Below are 20,483 nucleotides of genomic sequence, written 5' to 3' on the forward strand. Positions count from 1 at the left end.
GTCATTTTTACATATTTTGAGGCAGAAAAGTTACATATTATACCTTTAAACTATGTTTACTGGAGTCATAGCCTTGTGTCAGTTATTAAAAGACCTGTCAATCAATTTGGGAGTGATGGCACTTTACATTTTGAGCCTGTAAATTCATTCGGCCTTTGAAATGGGAAAGCATAAAAATCTGTTTTGTTGTTGCACTCAGTAACTTTTTTTGCTTCAAGCAACATGCAAAGAGTTCAACAGACAAAAAACCCTTTTTTAGACTCAATTATTAGATCGAAATGAGAGAGGGGGTCGTCAGAGATAAATGTTCTGCTGATAGCTTGTGATTCAATAGTGATCGTGTAAGAGGAAATTGGCAGCGAGGGAAAAATGAGGGAAGAGAGCTGCAGTCCTTGATAAGTGTAAGCTATTAATATTGAGGAGGACAATATGGGACAGGAGATATGATTCAGTGGGGGGAGAGGAGGGCGAGAGATGCTTCTTGAGGAGATTAGTTTTTTTCTGTGTGTTGTGGAAAGATTTCAACACTATGTATTACCTCTCTGGCGCTTTTCTTTAAATGAAACTTTCAGCCTGATAGTTCAAACCATGTTCATCATCGAACTGCTGTCAAGTCTCCAATACATCTGGAGACATTTAATAAATATTCATTGAATGAAAGTAAGTGCAAGAAATAGAAACATAGGGTTTGTTTGTCTCTTCATTTCAGACACCAGGTGCTTTGTTTCAGTGCATCAGAACAATAACACTGTGCAGGGAAACTGCTTTTATTTCCCCATAACCAGAAATGGTTATCTCATTTTGTAGTGCCACAGTGATATACAATTACACAGAGGATTGACTGGAAAGATGAAAATGAAAAGTGTAACAATAGCCAAGCTTATTTCAGGGGAATAAGGATACCTGGTCTGGAATTTCAATCCTGTCTATAATATAATCTTGTTTGGATGTGTAAGCAGCAGTGCGGTTCAAACTGCTTTCACCCTCTCCTGAATTAAGCAAAAGGCAGACTTGTTCGCTCTCTCCTGAGCTGTCGAGATGTTCTACTGTTTTATAGACTGTTTGTCACAGGGGGGAGTGGGCTGTTTTCTATGACTAATCCTGCTATAAACAGCTCTTGTGACATACCCTATTCCTCTTTTTTGCTCTTGTACTGAAATAAAGCTGTAATAAATCACAGCACATGTGCATTTAGTGTGCGATTTACATGCAGATTATAGTGACTCTGCTCATCTAAATACATCCATTCCTATTTAGCACACATGAGGAAATAAGGTGAGAGGGGGCAGCTACATTTTCAGCACACAGAAAAAGACAGAAGAAATACACTTTTGCCTTCATTTGTGTGTTTGTAATTGGTGGTAAATGATGCTGCAGTGATTTGCTTTCAGAGCTCTCCCTCCTTCCTTTCTCTGTATTTGGGAAAAACGCAGGTTTCAGCAGCATTCACCAGCAACTGTGCAGGGTGACTGTGTGGGTGGAAATATGAAAGGCAGAAATCTAAATGTGTCTGACACAGCGTCCACTGAGCCTCGGTGGATCCCTCTGAGAACTCTGTAGACTGGCTGCAGGTATGAGAACATAATTCAAGGGTGCCTGAAGCATTACAGACAAATATTACAAAAATAAACCCAGCAGCTGTGAAAAAAACCCATTAATATCATGCCAGCAGGTCCAGAAAACAACCACAGTGTTCTCATTTCCATTGTCCTTTATAGATTGATGATAAGAAAAAAACTGGAGGATTTCTCTGCAGGACTTATTTCTTAAGTGAAGCGCCACTTCAGAACCAGGTTACATTTTTCTGCCTGCTAAGAAATGTCACAAACAATATCTGTAAACCTTGTATCTGCAAGGCCAGTTTGGGCTTTTTCATTTTTCAATCATTTTAGCTGTGCAAATGATTAAATCTAGGTTTATTTCTACTGTATCATAGATCACTGCAATGTTTGATGCAAAGACAATTACAATCAATGTTTTTGCTAATTACTGATTTGTTCAAGTCCCTAAGGACCAACAAGTGGCATTAGATAAACAAACTCACTAAAATTATAATTTTTCCCCAGTTTGTTATATATATATATATATATATATAATATATATATAATATATATATATATATATATATATATATATATACACAAACTGGGAAAAAAATCCAGTAATTTAGGGGTTTTATGTATATATTAGAAAGAGACATTTTCGTCCTCTGACGAAAAACGTGGGGGTGTTTATTTTATTTTGAATGCAATGCTGCAAAAATAAATTAATCAAAATCAGTGTTGTTGATTATCATTGACATTGACTGTGAAAAAATTCCTCCCATTTTTATTAGACAGAACATAATTGAATTGATGTGTTTTTTTGAAAATAATTCTGGCATTACAGCATTTAATATTCTTGGAGTGAATGGATATTTGGTTATGATAATCAGGCCTGAAGTAGGTTCAAAGGTTTAAACTCAGGGAAAGTGTTCAACAATATAATTTTTCGTTTAGTTTTTTGAAGGGAACATTTTTGCCTCCAAGGACATCAGCGCAACTATTTTAAAAGGGAATTTTATGCGCTGCAGTTTGTGTTTTTGCCGATCAGGGGAAAGTTCCATCAGCTCCCAGCTCAGTGGGCCCAAATGAATAACAGCTCATCAAAACCTTTCATCCTGTCGGCTGCTGAGAGGAAGAGGAGCTCTCCTCACAGCCTCCTGCCCCCCGGTGCCTCGGTGAGGGACAGTAATGTAAAGGACTTAGTATTGCCATACATCCAATCACCTGGACAAACTACTTCTGGCTACATTTGACCTGCTGTTACCTTCAGGGTCTGCTCAAACAAAAACACGGCTGATAAAAACTGACATTTCAGCTTATTGAGTTTGTTTATTAATCAAATCTGAATTTCATCATTCTCTATACACAGTCTTATCACAGTGGAATTAAGTTTCACTCACTTCTCCATGACACATTCCTTTGGTTGTATTCATTTCTTGAGCAGTCTGTTACTGGCCTTTAAAGCTGATAACTGAGATTGTTGTTAAATTATTCATTCAGGGAGCAAAATTCATCCTCAGCATTAACTTCTTTCATATTCACAATAACATCGCTCCGATGGAGCATGTGACAGCCACCCATGGCATCTATAACTGAAGTAAAGGGTCAAAGGCTATTATTACCATTACGGCATTATGTACATCATGAAACACGAGCCTCGGAAAACAAAAGCAAAGCTCTCGCAGTCCTGTTTCCAAGCAGATGTTTTTTGCATCCTGTTTTGTTTCCTTCGTGCTTTCTGTCTGTTGTACTCATTCCTTGAGATCCATCTGCAAGTATGCAGAAGCATTGGTTTAATGGTTGGTTGCCAATCCAATAAAGCAAAACATGAGCTGGCTGTGCATGCAGTCATTGTTGATTGAGAAGAGGCATATCAGTTCTGGTTCATTACTCACATAATCATGCTAAAATATGTTATGATCACTACTGTGTGCCTCTTCAAAAGCATATTAGCCTATAAATATTTTGTTCTTCAGTGCATTACAAATTCAGGACAAATCCTTCTGCTAAATTTCATGCCAGCAACAAAGGTTTGACTTTTCCCTGCTGTAAGATGACACTACTTGAGGTAATTTTACAATTTCCAAGTATTGATAGTCATTTTTAAGTGTTGCCTTGCACAGTGGCTGAATTCTTGCAATATCACAAGATATACTTGAGCTTGCATAACTTAAGATTGCATAAAAGGAAGTGAACAGGAGGCGGAAATTCAATGTTAATTTTGCACGTGTAACTGTGCCATCACACAAAAATTCACCATCAAGCTTCAGGTAATGCATTTGTCCACACAGCGGTTCAACCAGCCAGCGGCCTGTGAGGAGCGACTGACAGCAACTGGCTATTGGTCATTTAATGGCAGCTAAAGAGGTTAGCGTAGATGATGTCATAGTATCAGTTAGTGGGGAGTATTCTTTAAGATGAGAGCAAAGAACAGCATGGCAAGGCTTTTATTAAAGTAAAATGTTTTCACTCTTCTCCTGCCTGGCTTAAACAGCCTGTGACAGACAGATGGGTCATCCAATCACATGCCAGGTATTTTTTAAAAGCGCCTGTTTCCTTACACTTTCCAATGACAGCTTCTCGGATGGTTCTGTGCAAGAAACCATCTGGTGCGTCATGAACAGGTTCTCTGTGAATTTATCACAGGGACAATTTCAAGTCTTTTACTTTCAACAGAAAAATAATCAGATGCAGCTCTCTTTGCATCCCGGGTTTCGAGGCAGAAATTTAAATCAAATTATGCAAATCTGGCAAGTGTCACTTGACTCAGCTCTAAAATTAATTTGGGAAGCTGTGTCCCAAATTAAAAGTCTTAAGGCAGTTGTGCTTTAAGAGCAAATTATGTGCTTTTGGAAAGTGTTGAACCAAACACAAGGGCAAGCCCCAAGAAACAGCATTTTGGGTGAAATACAGGAAGATTTCCATGTCAACTTCAAAAGAATCTAATGAGAGTTTTTAAATTATGAGTTCACAACAACATGAGTTTAAATAACATTTACTTGCTCACGTCACACACATACAGAGACAACCATGGCGGTACAGATGTGAAGATGGCAGTTTGAATCAAATCGATCAAAATGAATGATCATCATACAGTACGGCTGCATCTCTTGGTCCATACGCAACATGAGCGGTCTGCTGTGGCGCCACTCTTGGTCACATCAAGCATACGGGCAAACAACAACGAAAAAGAGAAAAAAAAAAAAAAAAACACAAGGAGCAGCAAATTCATTCAAAAACACCAGACCAGGAGGCAGGTATGATTAAAGAAAACAAATGTTGGACTCAGGAAAAAATGATCAAGCTTAACTATTTACACAGCAAATAACACAGAAATAAAATGTAGATGGAAGCCAACACAGGGCAGGATGATATCACAGAAAACACTGTTAAGGCTCAAGTGTAGCTGCTTTTCCTAGCAGAAGTCAGAGGTAATGGGTTTTCACAATCAAACTGTCAACCAGATAATAATTAAAAAAAGAAAAGAAAAAGACTCATGTCACCGACCAATCACCTGCCACTCACTTCCATTGGTACCTCCCTCAGACTCAGAGATGGCACACAGCGCATGTCCACCGCCCCACCCGCCCAACTCAACCAGAGGTGTGATGTTTGGACTCTTAAGACATTCAAAAATTTTAACTTTAGCAGAACAGAACTCACAAAAACAGAAAATATTAAACTCCTGGACATATATGAGTGAGAGGAGACTTGATAATTGCGTTTTTTTTTTATAGAGGTGAGAACAGATCAGTTTCGTGACCTCCAAGTGCATCACTCAACAACCAGTGTAGAACACAGACTCCGTAAACAAGCTGGAGGGTGTGGATGGAAAAGAAACAACGTGGAAAAGTTACGGCTTGAGAAAAGATGCCAGAATGGTTTAAAAAAAAAAAAAAAAAAAAAAAAAAAAAGCTTCACCATCACAACACGCACAGGTACACACAGCTGTCATTGGTGGATGGAAAGCTGCATGTTAACCAATGAGAAGCGGCCTGAATCCAGAAATAGTCATAGAGAAAAATATACAACCCTGTGAAAGGAGGGGAAACAACACAGAAACATCTCAAACTACTGAACTTTTTACATGAAATTAGGAAGGCCATCTAAAAGTTTGAGCCTTTTTAAGTAAAGCTTGTTTTAACACTATGCAAGTCCCTTTGGCTGAATAGTGGACAGCATCACTTTAGTGGGATGTCAAACATAATAAAACGCTGCCTATGGCTGCCATTGAAAACTAGCCACACTATCTGTAGCTCTGCTGATACACCACACTCAACACAGGAATATAAAAAAAAAATAATAATACTTCATTTGCTAGTTAACCATTTTTTCTCACTGTACAAGTTCTTCAACAGGAAATTAAAAGTCAAATTAAAAAAATGAGATGAAGTAAAAACTTAATTTACCAACACACTAAAATAATATATACAAAACAGAAAAAAAACACAAGCACCAAGAATTCCCATGGAGTGACACAACTGTCCAGTTAGCAACAGGCTGCACTCTCCGGCACCCTCCAGGGGTCACTCACAGGAGCACACAGGAGACAAATCCAAGGACCACCACGCCATAAAGTTTACTGGAAGAGACCAGACCATTGTGTCCTGGCTGTTGTATGGCTACTCCTACAGCTGTAGTTAGAATATACGCTTTCGCTTCAGGTAGGAGTCTGCATAATGGCCACCGAGGCCCTGGGAGTGCTGGCCCACGTAGCCGCCCTCGGGGCTCGGCTCCGGAGATGGGATCAGCCGGGAGAACACACGCTTGTGGCTACCAATGGGAGTCTATAAATTGGTAAGAAAATGAAATCAATAAATTACTTCTAAAAAAGAAGTAAATGCATTTTTAAAAAGTTAGGAGTCAGGGAAAAGGCAAAGACAAGAGAGCTTTTTAATTACCTTCGAAGTGTTCCCCAGGCCTGGGGGGTAGTTAGTGGTGTGGCTCACAGGAGGCATTCCCACAGCCTGAGGACAAACAACCAACCTTCAGTGACCTCGACTTCCACGTAAGGCTCATGCACTCACAGTGAAACATTAATTATTGAACAGGGGCTTATTCTTGGAACCTTTTCTAACCTAATAGATTGAAACTGAACCAGGGGTCATTTAAAAAAGAAAAAGAAAAAAAAAAAAGAAAAAAAGAAATCAGAACAGAGCTTTGGGCTTACCCTGTTGAGATGGGTGGTTGGGAGGCTACCGTTACTGGAGGCCTCAGGCCCTGAGCTGAAGTATGAGGACATATGAGGTTCGCTGGGAGGATAACCGTAGTGGGAAAAACGCTCACTGTAGTCGGGGTGATGAGAGAGCTGCAGAGAAACAAATTTAATACTGTATTACTATAGGGCGGTATGCATGCAATCTAATAATAAACTAGAATGAAAGTGCTTGACTTTAGCTTGTACAAACCCAAGCTGCAAAAGTACCTAAAGAAAAAAATTTCCACCACCACATGTAAATTGTTACTATAGGGCGCGTTTCCACTAGGAACCTTTCCCTCTAGTGAGCCGCTATGGCTTGGGAGAGAGGATCTGCTAAAACTTCACCGGTTAGCAATTGTTTAGTGCTTCTGCCTTATCAGTTCTTTTACTCATTTAGGGTTAAGTATGGTGGCTCTGAGAGCTCACAGCAACTTCATTAATTCATTAACAACTTCATTAATTTGACAACACAAGTGCAGTATTTAGAAAACGCGATTCAAAGACCACAACACAACAGAAGTGTTTCCAGAGGACACTTAAGTGATGCACATGTCTAACCTGCGATTGATAGCATGCTACCGTTAGCCGGTGATCGGTAGCGTGCTAGCATTAGTGGGCTAGCAAGACTGTGCCGTTGAGACAAACCAGCTAAAATGTGTTTCATTAATTTATTTGATTTGTTTAACTTTAATGTGATTGATACAGGCTAACGCTATATATCACGTTATAACATGAAAATATCATTATCATTGAAATTAATTGATAATATCAAGCGTGTCCAGACGTGTGCATCACTTTTAAGTGTCCTCTGGAAACACTTCTGTTGTGCTGTGGTCTATTTGCAGCACTTTTTCTTAATGGAGTTGTGTTCTGGTCTTTGCATCACGTTTTCTAAATGCTGCGCTTGTGTCGTCAAATTGATGAAGATGTTTTCTCAATTTGCATGCGTTTTCTGAGGTTGCAGCGCTGTGAGCTCTCACGGCCACCATAGTTAAGGTCTGAATCTAGTGTGAATAAAATATGAAAACAGGATTGTTTAATTTAAATTATTGGGTTTAGATTTACATTAGTGATTGTGTGCATGATTATTTTGAAAAAAATAAAGCTTTTTTCAAGGAGTATATATAAAACTAGCATTTCTCCTTATTTTCCACCAATTAGTCAAGTTGCAGTTTAAATTCATGTTTGTTTTTTTCTTTGAACAAATTCATTAAATAGACATACAAGTGTATTTGTGAAATGGAAGTTATCACTAGATTAACACGTGAATAACTTCCATTGAGAAACGTGCTGTATTCACTTTGAGACTATTACAGAGCAGTACAGAGGATTGAGAGAGCTTCGTCACATGGTGCAACAACAATCACCTGAAGCGCAGCGTCAGCAAAACAAATGAGCTTGTTGCGGACTACCAGAGGAATAGAACAGAACACCAAGTTGTTACCGTGACAGTAGACAATGCTACAAATGTTGCTGCTGCAGCAAAGAAACTTCAAATTTCAAGTGGTTGCTTCTCACACACACACAGCCCAGCAGAACAGAAGATCGATACAATCGCCACTGTTCCAAGGTGAGCACCCAAGATTAGTGTCACCAGTTCAGTATGGGACCAAATGTGACCAAAGAGATTTTTTTTTTATGGTGTCACAATGAAGTTGACCTTTGAAGTGATGACATTATATCCAAAAGGCCATTTTATCCTATTACACATTTGTGTTAAGAATTCATGCTTAATGACAAAATTTGAGTTACACTGTGTCCGAACAGCAAACGACTATGGCGCCACATCTCGTAACAGTGGATGCTCTGTCCGCATCGTTTCTTTACATAATGTTGAATTGCATATTTAAACACATGCAATGCATCAGCTGTCAATCCAGATCAGGCTGGAGACATAACCACTGAAAAGATGGAAATATCTGCCATCTTCCCAGGTTTGTAGCCCACTTTCTAAATCAAAAAGACATTTGATATTGTGGTAATTACTTGAAATGACTTACAACACATAACAGTAAGTATTACTGATGGTCATTTGACAATTTGTCATTTCTATAGCCACCTTATGCAAGTTTCTGTAGTGAAATGAGGAGGTGCTGTATAGATAACTCCTTCCTTCATGAGTCAATTCTTCCTTGTCCATCTCTTTCAATGCAATCAATAGAATGAGAAACCAGCCTAAAATGGTGCAATTGCACTGATTTTGTCGTTGACACCTTCATCATATTTTGTTTCAACAAGGCATTTTGGCCCAAACTCTTTGACTTCGGTTCATCCTTTAACGTGAGTGGAGGATTTCACTAAATTTGAAGAAATTCTCTAAGCGTTCCTAAGACATCACATTCAGAAAAATTGGGACAAACAACCTCCAAACACAATGCATGCAGCCACGGCTGTCACCAGCGTGGGGGCACTGTAACTGTATTGCTCATGCAGTCTTGAAACAGTAAATTAAACACTACCTGCTGACCGAATCCTGCCAAGGCTCCAGTATCAAGGTTCTCCTGCTGTTCATAGAGGTGGGCCAGAGGATCCTGAGGAGAAGCACCAGATGGGCATCAGACCAGATCACATCATACAGAGTACTGAATAAGCTGCAGTCAGCAGGCAAGCACTACACTGTAAAATCAGCAGGTCTACACCACATCATGTAGTAAACCGGGTTCGTACACTTTTTCAGTGGTCAATTTTCAAGCTCTTCCAGTAAATTACAATGGTTGTAAATTGTATGTTTTAGAGGAGTACTTGCATACTGAAAGGGGTAATTTCACTTATAACAGCGATGGTATTACACTTTGAACAACCAAAAGTACAGTTTGCTAATCTCATAAAACATTCTGGAAAAGTAAGTGAATGTGAGGATTGAGAGCTTACTTTTGCCATCAATCAATCAATAAGACTTTATTTGTACAGCACTTTTTTAAATACAAGAGAGATGCAACACAAAGTGCTATGAATTTGAAAAACTCCCTTCAGGAAGAAGATAGAGTTTAGAGCAACAAGAAACCTTTTTAAGAAATATTATCCAATATTTTCCAAATAGTCCGGTTGACAGCCCATAGAGCCCCATTGTGGACCCGGAAATGTTGAGTAGACCAAAGTTTTATGATGAAAATATATAGTATGGGTTCCCAGCATGCAGAAACTGCCGGCTGCAAATTTGCATATGTTGGACAATTTGTGTAATTGAGTCAATTAGCATAATCACCTATATTGGTCATATTATGGAGCTGCTTGGTTTTTTGCATTTTTGCTGCAAAACAGTGTCATGGACCTTTGATAGTCGCTTCTGTAATCTACGTCATTCGTACCCGGAACGCTGCTCCACATATTGAGAGTAGAGCGTAATAGCCAGCAAGTTAAAAGCCTTGACTAGCACATCTCTTAAAAAGGAGTGAGGTTTATGAACGTTTCACAAGCACAGCTATGCTAGCTGGTATACAATATGTTAAGGGGTGCCCAGAATGGGAACGATATCTAAAAGAAATAAACGTTATTAGCATCCCCATGTTGATAATGTGATTGCTAACATTCCACAGATTTAGATTAGCTGACAACTATTTATCTTTCTGAAAATCACTCTGGATTGTGATCCCCAACGATATCGTTCTTCATTGTTGTAACTGTGCTCTCATCGTTCATCATAGTTCCATCTTTTTCTTAAATACATTCCGATTGGTCGTTGGGTCATTAACAGTCGAATTGCTGCTAGCTATTTGCATAAAGTTGAGCTGTTTTCAACCCTCATTTACAGCTTTACATTTATCGCTCAAGTGTTTTATCGCTCCTATTGCTTCATCACCCATGTCGAATAGAAAGTGAAGGGGCATTCATCGCTCCACAACTACAGTATGCAGGGTGAACATTGTCGGTCATGTTCGCTAAATCAATGCTAAATTTGGCTATTTTTCATTCAACATTAACTGTTATCGCAGCTCTTCGTCTTTGTGAAAATCGGTCTGAGAGCAATCCCCAACGATATCGTTCTTCTGCCTCAACACCCTGATAGATGGAATCAAGTCAAACAATGTCAGACTTTAGAAATGCCTGGTGTTCCATCATTCAAAGATGTGATTTTATTTATTAAGCCGAGGTGCAAGCGAGACCAAGGCTGAACAGTTTTCATTTCAGATAGGCTATTTAAATGTATTATTGTTCCACTGAACATGCGATTGTCTATAGTCAGATGGCTGGTTGTTGCAAGAGAAATGCAGTAAGAATTGCAAGCATTTTATCCAAAATCCGAGCACTTTTCAAAACCTGGAAAATACAACATCAAAATTTAAGCATTTTCAAGGATTTCAAGCACCCATAAGAACCCCCGAGTAAGGCTTCACCCATTTATGTCTTTTTGTGGTGGCTGTAAAGGTGGTGGTTACCTGGTGTAGAGCAGGATATTCTGGGCTGTAGGAGTCCTGGTAGCGCAGGTTGTAATTTGGCTGTATGCTCTGGTGTGTGTGCTGGTTGGACACATTGCTTAGCGTAGGCCTCTTCCTATAGGGGTGAGGTCTGCAGCTTCCTCCTGGAGTAGAGGGCAGACAGACATACGCTGGAATATATATTTACTTGAGTGGATGCAGCAAACAAAAACAGACTGCCAAGAAGGAAAATGAGAACTCACACAGTGCGGGAAAAAAAAAGAAAAAGCGCCTCACCTGAGGGAAAAACATTGTTGACATTGAGGAAGGCACTCTGGGGATGGTTCACATCTTTGGGAGGATCTCCAAGTATGGATACCTTACAGGAGGGGAAGCACAATTCATTTCTATCAGTTACGATCGGGCTACAAAGCTGGACAAGAATACAAGAGGAAGAAATTCCATATCATGGAAATAACTTTGGAGCTCACCCCTTGTGCTGTGAGGCCATCTGCTCCCATCATGCCACCCATCAGGGGCATGGAGATGCCCTGCAGGGTGGGAGAGGAAGTCTGGGGGAAGGTGCACGCTGCTGTGGGAGACTCCTGCTCCCTTGCCAGGGATCTGCCAAGTGGCATTGGCTTCAGAGGGGCCAGAGGATCTGCCTGGAGACCAAGCCCTGAGACTACACCACCTAGGAGAATTAGATAGAGGAATGATTATAAATGGCAGTTATTGTAATCTTTCATTTGAGACAATCGATTCTATTGGAATCGTAAACATTCAGCCTCATCACCAAATTATCATGATCCATGTTAAGAGGAGAAAACATGATTTAAAAAGGCACAGAGGGATACAGATGTTTAGAAAAAACATGCAGTTTGTCGCTCATGGAGCTACGGCTGGAGTCAGTGGATGCCAAACCTTGGGGCAGGTCTCCGAGCAGATGGACTCCCTGCTGGACAGGCAGATTAGCCAGAGGATTCTCCCCGATGAGTCCTGCCTGCTGGCCAAAGGAGAGAGCAGAGTTCAGTGTCACAAGAGGGTCACACAGCCTGGCTGCAACGCTCGAGCGGCGAAAAATTGCTGCACTACACAGGCACACTTAAATCAGCATCGAGCCTTACTCACCACATCTGAAATCATGTCCTGACAGAGTGGGTATTTACACTGTTTGTGCACAGTGGAGCACACCTACCACATCACTCAGCACCACTCAAAAGCGCACCCCACACACGCAAAAACAAACCTCACGGTTTCATGGAGAGTTTCTATCGCTGATTACCAGAATCAATTCTGCTTTACCACCCCTACCTCAAACACAGAGCCAAACACAAACACCATTATCACTCACACAAGGCACAAGAGGGTTTTCTTTATTGTGCAGCACCTGAGCCCACAGAAGATGATTTCCCAGAAAGGCTTGCTAATGGTAAAGAGGGAAAGAGCAGAGAGTGGGGAAAAAGGGTTTATGAGTAGGAGAGGATGATTCAAAAACGGGCTGAGCGGCAAAGGAGGCACATGATAAAAGGCGGAAAGGCGGCAGTACCTGCTGCGCCTTGGCCTGGTTCTGAAGGAGCAGCTGGAGCAGGGCGGCGGAGAGGGCGGGGTTGGCCAGCAGGGGCATCGTGGGAGCTGCCCCGAGGAGGCCTGCACATAAAGAGGACATCAGGATCCATGGCACCAGAACAAATTTGAAAATTAGGCATGAAGAGCTAATGAGAACTCTTCACCTTGTTTGGGTCCCTGTGACAGCGGGTTGAGCAGCATCTTGAGGGTGGCGGGGTTATTGAGGCCTGTAAGTATTTGCATGGCTGTGGGATCAGGGAGGAGACCTTTTCCCCTGTTCACAGCCTTGAAGGGAAAGGCTACAAGTCAGCACAAAAGGCAACAGGGACAGCAGCTTTGGACATGTGAATATCGATTTGACTTAAATACCATGGTTTGGGCAGCGATCAGAGCAGCCAACATGCTTCTCCCAGGAGGTCCTGGGGCACAGAAGGACACCCTGATGTGTGTCCCGCCCAGCAGCCTGCCATCAGTGAGTCGCTGTGCCTCCTCGGCCATCTCAGCTGAGGCAAACTCCAACACCGCAAACCGCCGGAAACTTCCATCTTGTCCCTGAGCCAACTGTGGAGAAGGGGGAGGGGGATAAAAATCAGGTCTTTCTAATCTGACAGTTTAGCTGCAACAATTAGTCAACTAGTCGATCAAAAGAAAAATAACTGCAAGCTAGTTTGAAAATAACTTATCAAAGCAATGATTAATACAAATAATGGCAGAAAATGCCGTTTTCAGTCTACCAAATAAGGAGATTTCCAGCTTTAGATCATATTCAATTTAAAATGTTTAGGTTTTGGTCTGACAAAACTTGAACTTTGAGAAACTGTTATTTTGCTCTTTTCTAACTTTTTACAGACTGCAATCATTTTTTGAGAAAACAATGGTTTGTTGCAGCCTTAAAAAGGCACATGTATAATTAGGCTGCTGTCACACATACGTGAATGCAGGCGAGTGACAATCACCTGTTGAGGCGATATGTGGGCAGTTCAGTGATATCAGAGTGCTGGTTTGTTGCCCCTTTGACAGCCAAGTGGGGTCAACCAGTGCAGTAATACATGGGGTATGGGCTCACTGGAAGACATGTGGTTTTTCACTTACACCCTTATGTTCCCAGCACAGACGAATGCAACAATCATCTAAAAGCACATTTATGTTGGAAATGTCCAATAAAACCCATAAACTGTACCAGAATCACTTCTCAAACAAACAAAGTTTTCTAGGTTTTGTTAGCTCTTAACATAAAAGACTTCCCTACAGCTGACACATTTTTCTAGTATTGACAGGTTCCAACAACAGCCTCTCATTAATGACTCAGATGATTTGCTGTTCTCAAAGTCCAAACTTTCATTTGTTGGATGCAGCAAGAAAAATGAACACAAAAAAATTACTGCCAAATAACTGTTAGAATATAAAGTTTCCATTCATGAAAATGACTAATTTGGCATTTTTTTCACTAGATGCGGCCGCATGATTTAGTACCGCCAGGCTTCAGTATTTCACAACCAGGGAGATTGCATCTTGTTAAAACTTAAATTGTCACATGACTCTAAATCATCACTGGCTTTCCCACAATCCTGAAAAACCCTGGAACCAGCAGAGAAGTACAACTATGCATGTCATGCTAAAAAAGGAAACCCTCTCTCTTGTTCCAGAAAAGCCGGCTGAATGACACCACCTGGGGGAGTCAGGTGGTCATCACCATAGAAACCAGCAATGCTCATTGCTATAGAAACTTTGAGTGGTCACAGGAAAAACTGGGGTAAAGGTGAAAGGTAGAGAAAGATCAAAATATGGAATACACTTTTCAAAAATGATTCCTGCCACCTGCAACCCCACTTCTACAACTTTCAGGTACATGTGACAGCACATTAGCTCCAACAACAACAGAAACCTAGGACCATCAGATTTTTTGCATTTTGGCTTGAAAATAAATTGCAAACTTTTAACATCCCAGTCAAACGAAAAATTACTTTTCATCCCGTGTCTCTTTGTTAATTTCTCTCTTGACGTATGCCAAACGTAAAAAAAAAAAAAAAAATTATATATAAATATACTTTTTTTCCCCCAGTATGTTTACATCAAAACCCAGTTTTTTCTCTTCCTGTAAAACCAATGGAATGACGGACCTTTTCAAAGTAGATTTTGTACCGATAGGATCATGTAAAAAGGAACTCAGAAGGCTGCGTACTTAAATGTTTAAGTTAAAAGTTAAAAAATATCATTATAGATTATTACACACGTCTGGGAAGTAGTCTCACACCTTACTGCCCATTCGCTGTCGCTTTTCAACCATTTGTAGGTTGATATAGGAAAGAAAATTGTATTTGTATATATCAGCGCTCTGTTGGACCACCATGCATCCCTTTTCTGCATTTCTGCAGTCCAATCCAATGTGAAGGCTTTGATTTTAATCTCTCGCGGCTGTAACATGCTTGAAGAGTGTTTTACTGGGAAATGCATTACAGCAAAGAAAGCTTAAGAGATTCCATTTCACATGAACTTCAGTTGATTATCTTAAAAGTGGCCAATTAATTGTCAATCGATTAACTGATGAATGGACTACTATTGTAGAAGTGTGCAGCAGCGCGTTTGTGTGTGTGGTGAATTTGACCTGGCAGAAGACTGGTGCATGGGTGTCAGCCAGGGCGTTGCGGAGGTCTTGGGCCGTCAGCAGGCTCGGGGGCAGGCGGTCCACGCACAGGCATTTAGAGTGCAGCAGCGGATATGTGAGGGAGCCCACTTCAGTCCAGTGGACATACAGCATGCGGGAGCCCAGCTGCTTTCCTAGTAGCTCTGACTTGGCTCTGGCAGCCGAGTCCTTCTTCATGTACTCCACAAAGCCATAACCCTTGGAGTGCCCCGTGGAGGCGCTGTAGACCAGAAAGCAGCGCTCCAGGTTCCCAAAGGGCCGCACCAGCTCCTCAAACTGCTGCTGGGTGAAAGCGCGGGGCAGGTTGGCGATGCATAGCAGAGCGTCTGTTGGCTGCAGCTGCACAGAGATCTCCCTGTCCCGTAGCACATGCTGGTGGAAGTCTTTGATGGCACACTGTGCCTGTTCCCCATTGAGCAGTGTCACAAACGCTGAGGGTGATGGGGGACAGAGGGAGGAAGAGAGACAATAAACACAATTCGGTGTGAAGTGAGGGAGTGCCATTTGTTCAGTCAGCATTAAGGGAAAGATTTTCATGCACAGCAGGTCTCTGGGGGCAAACCTCAGTTGTGACACCATTTCTCCTTTTGCAGGTCTGATAAAAGACAGCGCTGGTGGCACAATGTCACCACACAGCAGCTTTCATGTCACTGCAACATTTGCCTTATTGAGACTACAATGGGTGCCATCGTGGCTGACAAGAATCAAAGGCATTATATCTGCCTGAGCATCATGTTGATAGCTGAAAAGTCACATCTAGAGTATGTATGAGTTTTAGAATTATTGGCACCCACTTTTAGAATGTCTACCAATGTGACTGACTCTTGTTACAGTGCTGACGGGACCACCAGAGCCTCATAGTGTGCTGTGTCATGTCAACCAAACATCCTCTTACTCTTGTTTTCAAAGAGAAGCACAAGGGGAGTATAAAAGATTGCTGCAGTTATGACTGAAATCCACATTAAAAAAGTGATATTAATTTTTTTTTATCAGCCAAATACATTCTGTACAAAAGCAGATCTAAAATGTGATTCATCTGCCACAACAATTTGGTAGATACCAGAGCTACCCTGAATTTACCATCTGGCTCTTGCCATTTTCTGGCCCATAATCATCAGCCATTAAGCTGCTGTTTCTGTTTAAAAATTTTTATGTCAGTTCTTCCTGCCAAAATCGACTGGGACTTAATGGCAAGCTGATCTGTCATGCACTTAGACCGTTGTAAACAGACAATTCACCTGAATTGAAACGCAGCTCACATTGTGGTCTATACAAGCTTGAATCACCCACCCTAAGGATAATTTAACACCGATTATCTTTGTGTTTTAATTGGAAAAACAAGTGGTCTTCATGCATACAAATTGATGACTGATGTGACATTGTGAGAAGTGAGTTCCACCACTTGTCAACAAAATAAATCGATACTTGACAATAACGTGCAGGACTGTCATGAGGACGTCACAAGAATGAAAGATGTGCTGTTATTAAGTTTTGATTGTGTTCTTCTGATCAGTCAGGTGATTTTTTTGATTGATTGGAGTGATTTTTTTAAAAACATGTCAGTAATATTCTTTCACTAGTCAGTTTTGTCAAGCCATTTTGTCCAGATTAGTTCCCAACATGGCAGCTACAGAACTCGCTTCCTTAAAAGACTCACTGGAAAATGCTGTTACCTAGCCAGGTGACCGTTCTTGCAAACTATTAACAGCTTGCTATATCTGCCAGAGAACTACATTCACACCTCTAATACACAAAAGCATAAAACAACTGAGTATAATTAGTGTAATTTAGTTAAAGATATACAATTTTGTCACCACTACTGATGACATTTCATAATTAAAAAGGGAAAAATAATCAAAATGCAAATGTAAATGCAAAATGTGTGCTTCAGAAGCTTTTTGTTCCTTTAGTTTATCATTTCCTTAAAGCCAAGAACATTTTCCTTTGTATTTACTAAAGCCCTTTATTTTGTGCAATCTGTCCTCATTAAGATTGTAGCACATCATTAACTGCTCTAGAAGCAGACAACATGGAGTTTTTATTTGACTATTAAGTTTGTTTACTGTTCTTTTTTGTTAAAGAGACACTTCAAGCCAAAATTTAAAAAAAACACACGTAAACTCTGACCTGGAGTGCTATTTTGGTGTGAGCGGCTGAGTGTTTGAGAAATCTGCCATATCACTCTGATATTTACAGAACTATATAACACTAACACAAAAAAAGGTTTTAAAAAATCTGAAAAACTCAACCTTTATGTCTCTTTTGAGAAATCGTGATCTGGTTACTCAAGTGACACAGACCTTGTTGTAGAAACTGCTTTCTTTTAGTAATGTTCCTAGGTAACCAGGGTCAAAAACTCTGGAAAGAGACATTGCTAGAGTTTTTCCTGATCGATTTATTTGGTGCTTTGAGCAGAATTTAGTTCCATTATATTTGAGAAAGGGCAGACATATCTACAGCCAATATCTCCAACACACAACTCACACCAAAAAAGATATATAGCACTACATGTAAGGGGGGAAAAATGTGCTTTTTTTGATTTAGAGTGAATTGTCCCTTCAGCCTTTATAGATCATCTGTGATCGATCCTTTACTCCTTCAAGCAAACATGCAATGCCTGACATGATGGACTAGCAGTTAGACCAACCTGTGCCTTTGTATTTGTCAACGAAGCAGTACTTCAGGTCATAGTTGCCCAAGAGCTCATGCACCTCCTGAAAAGAGGAAAATACATTAATTACATCCAGACATTTAAATTACTACAACACTTTAACCTGGGGCCACACATAAAATATCTGATTTTCTAAGTAGTAGATATTGCCCATTATATAATTGTAGATTGCTTAATTATAGATTTTGGTGGTCAAATAATTAACTCATTCTTGTCCACTAGGAAACTAGCAACAAGTTGCACCTGTGGGGGGGTGAGAGGTGAATAACCGACTCATTGTTGTAGGAGAAATTGTTCTGCGCTGCTTTTGACCATTCACAAACGAATGGCGATTCTGTCTAGCATTTTCTGAAACGTTTTGTCTCCACACCTTCCACCTTTTGTTATATTGCAACTCACATCTCGAACTCCCACTACTCCCCCCTCTGTGAACAATGGTACCGCCCGCAGGCCCACCGCTCCCCACGAGTCAGGCACGTTCCAAAAAAATGTGGCATCATGAGTAAATCACTGGCTGGTCGATGAAACCAAACGCCAGCTTAAACAACAGATGGGCTGATGAAAAAAATCCCAGTGCACCTGTAACCCCGATGTAGGGAGTATAATCACCGACAGCTTGGCCTGCAAGCTTGAATAACGGGGAGGGGGTGAAAAATCACGAATATCAAAGTTTTCCAATTGTTACCTACGAGGCCGAACTGGCAGGTCATACAGGCCACAGATGACCATTATTGACAGTTATCGGACCACCTGGCAGTTATCCTAACAACACAAATTAATCAAAAACAATACTAATGCTGTTCGCTGACTGCCAATTAACGGTGTGTTGCCTTTTAAAAGAACAAGATGCAGATTCAATAAAGCCAAATGTCGCATTAATCATATTTAAAAGACAGCTAAGGGTTTAAATGGCTAGCAGGCTAACATAGGTAGCATGGCAAAGCATATTGAAGCTAGGCTAACGTTAGCCAAACGACACGAATCAATCATCCAATCATTTAATCTCGTACCTGATTATTAACGTCGGAGGGCAGGTTTTTAATTATTATTTTTCTACGGTTGTAAAACTCCCGGCGAGTTCTCTCTAAGCGGCACTCAATCTCGTCGGGGCTCAGTGATGTCAAGTCCTCGTCGACCCTCCGCTGACACTCGCGGTCCGAGTCCTCTTCGCCGGGTCCGAGTTCGGGGTACCGGCGGTCTCCGGACATCCAGCTTTCGTGATCCGCAGCGAGGTCGTAATTTTCGTGAAGCGGGCGAGGGGCGACACTGAGCCCTGTGTCTGTAGTTTCATCTCTGGCAGCAGCTGTGCTAACAGACACGACGGCCGCCATCACTCAGTTTGGTGGAAGTTTTATCGGTCTGGAAACTCAGCCTGATTTGAGCAGTTTAAACAATACACACATGGCCCCAGCTCCGCTTCTCATTGGACGAGAGGAGGACGCATTCTCCATGACTACGACGTAACCGATGGCGGGGGCGGGGCCACGCCTGCTCCCAGTGTTGAGCTCAAACCTGGATAAAAGCATTGCTGCATTATTATTTGTTTTGAAGAAAATCAGAGGGAATAGGACTTGAGTTTTTTGTACAGTTACTTCTGTTTTTAGGGAAGTTTCACATACATAAGAAGGTATGGGCTGACTCCAAACCCAGTTTTGTTCACTTTCTACAGGAACTGGAGCAATACTGCACTTCTATTAAAGGACTTCAGAGCAAGAAGGCTCTGAAAACTGACTTTGTTTTGGACAAATACTTTATTGATTGATGAATCATACATCATGTTTTTATTTATTTATTTATTTGTTTGTTATGTCTCTGTTTCTTAACCTGTGTTTATTTTGGATCTCTGTTTTGGAATTGATGTTTGTCTGATTTTGTGTGTTTTTCTCCCTGTACCCCCCTGGCAAATACTGTATATACTGTAAATTGTTATTGTGAATTGGAGTCAGTGGGGTAAGTTAAAACAAGTCATTTTGTGTCTTTTTTTTTTTGTCATTTTGTGTTTTCTGTGGGGTTTTTTTTTGGTCATTCTGTCTTCTCATTGTGTGTCTTTTTTGTCATTTCGTGTCTTTTTTTTAGTCATTTTATGTCTTTTTTAAGTCATTTTGTATCTTTTTTTTGTGTCTTTTTTGGTCAGTTTGTTTGCTTTTTTAAGTCATTTTGTATCTTTTTGTGTCTTTTTTGGTCATTTTGTGTCTTTTTTAGTCCTTTGGTCCAACATTAAATGTGATCTTGAACCTTTTTTATTCTTTAAAAACACTATCATGCTCAATAAAGAATTTGAAATGTTGCAAATGTGAACAAAGGTTGCAAATATAACATATAAGAGGGTTACATCCAGTTCTATCATTTTATACTAAATATATTTGACCTTGTCTCTAGTTTTACTTGGTATATCATCATCAAACTGAAACTGGCCTCATGGAGTTTACAGCCAGGACTTTAGAGGTAAATTTACAGTAGAGCTCCACGCTGCTTTGTTTTCTAGTCTGGATGTGATGAA

General features: G+C 40.7%; 1 protein-coding gene across 2 annotated transcripts; it reads right to left on the minus strand.

The window, feature by feature from the left end:
* Positions 1-4,523: 4,523 nt before the first annotated feature.
* On the minus strand, positions 4,524-19,356 carry raver1 (ribonucleoprotein, PTB-binding 1). 2 transcript variants are annotated; one of them, XM_059348192.1, is made up of 14 exons: positions 18,994-19,356; positions 17,960-18,026; positions 15,274-15,743; positions 13,038-13,229; positions 12,833-12,953; positions 12,649-12,749; positions 12,024-12,102; positions 11,591-11,793; positions 11,397-11,478; positions 11,121-11,263; positions 9,204-9,275; positions 6,715-6,852; positions 6,446-6,511; positions 4,524-6,331 (listed from the first exon to the last, which is right to left on the minus strand). In XM_059348192.1, the coding sequence occupies exons 1-14, from the start codon at positions 19,312-19,314 to the stop codon at positions 6,185-6,187; spliced, it is 2,202 nt and encodes a 733-aa protein (XP_059204175.1). In that variant the 5' UTR covers positions 19,315-19,356; the 3' UTR covers positions 4,524-6,184. The 2 variants fall into 2 exon arrangements, with proteins under 2 accessions (XP_059204175.1, XP_059204174.1); XM_059348191.1 differs by having other exon boundaries at positions 12,024-12,105; positions 18,994-19,355.
* Between the last annotated feature and the right edge of the window lie 1,127 nt (positions 19,357-20,483).

The sequence above is a fragment of the Centropristis striata genome, chromosome 13 (assembly GCF_030273125.1).
Source record: "Centropristis striata isolate RG_2023a ecotype Rhode Island chromosome 13, C.striata_1.0, whole genome shotgun sequence".
In the NCBI taxonomy this organism is placed as follows: domain Eukaryota; kingdom Metazoa; phylum Chordata; class Actinopteri; order Perciformes; family Serranidae; genus Centropristis; species Centropristis striata.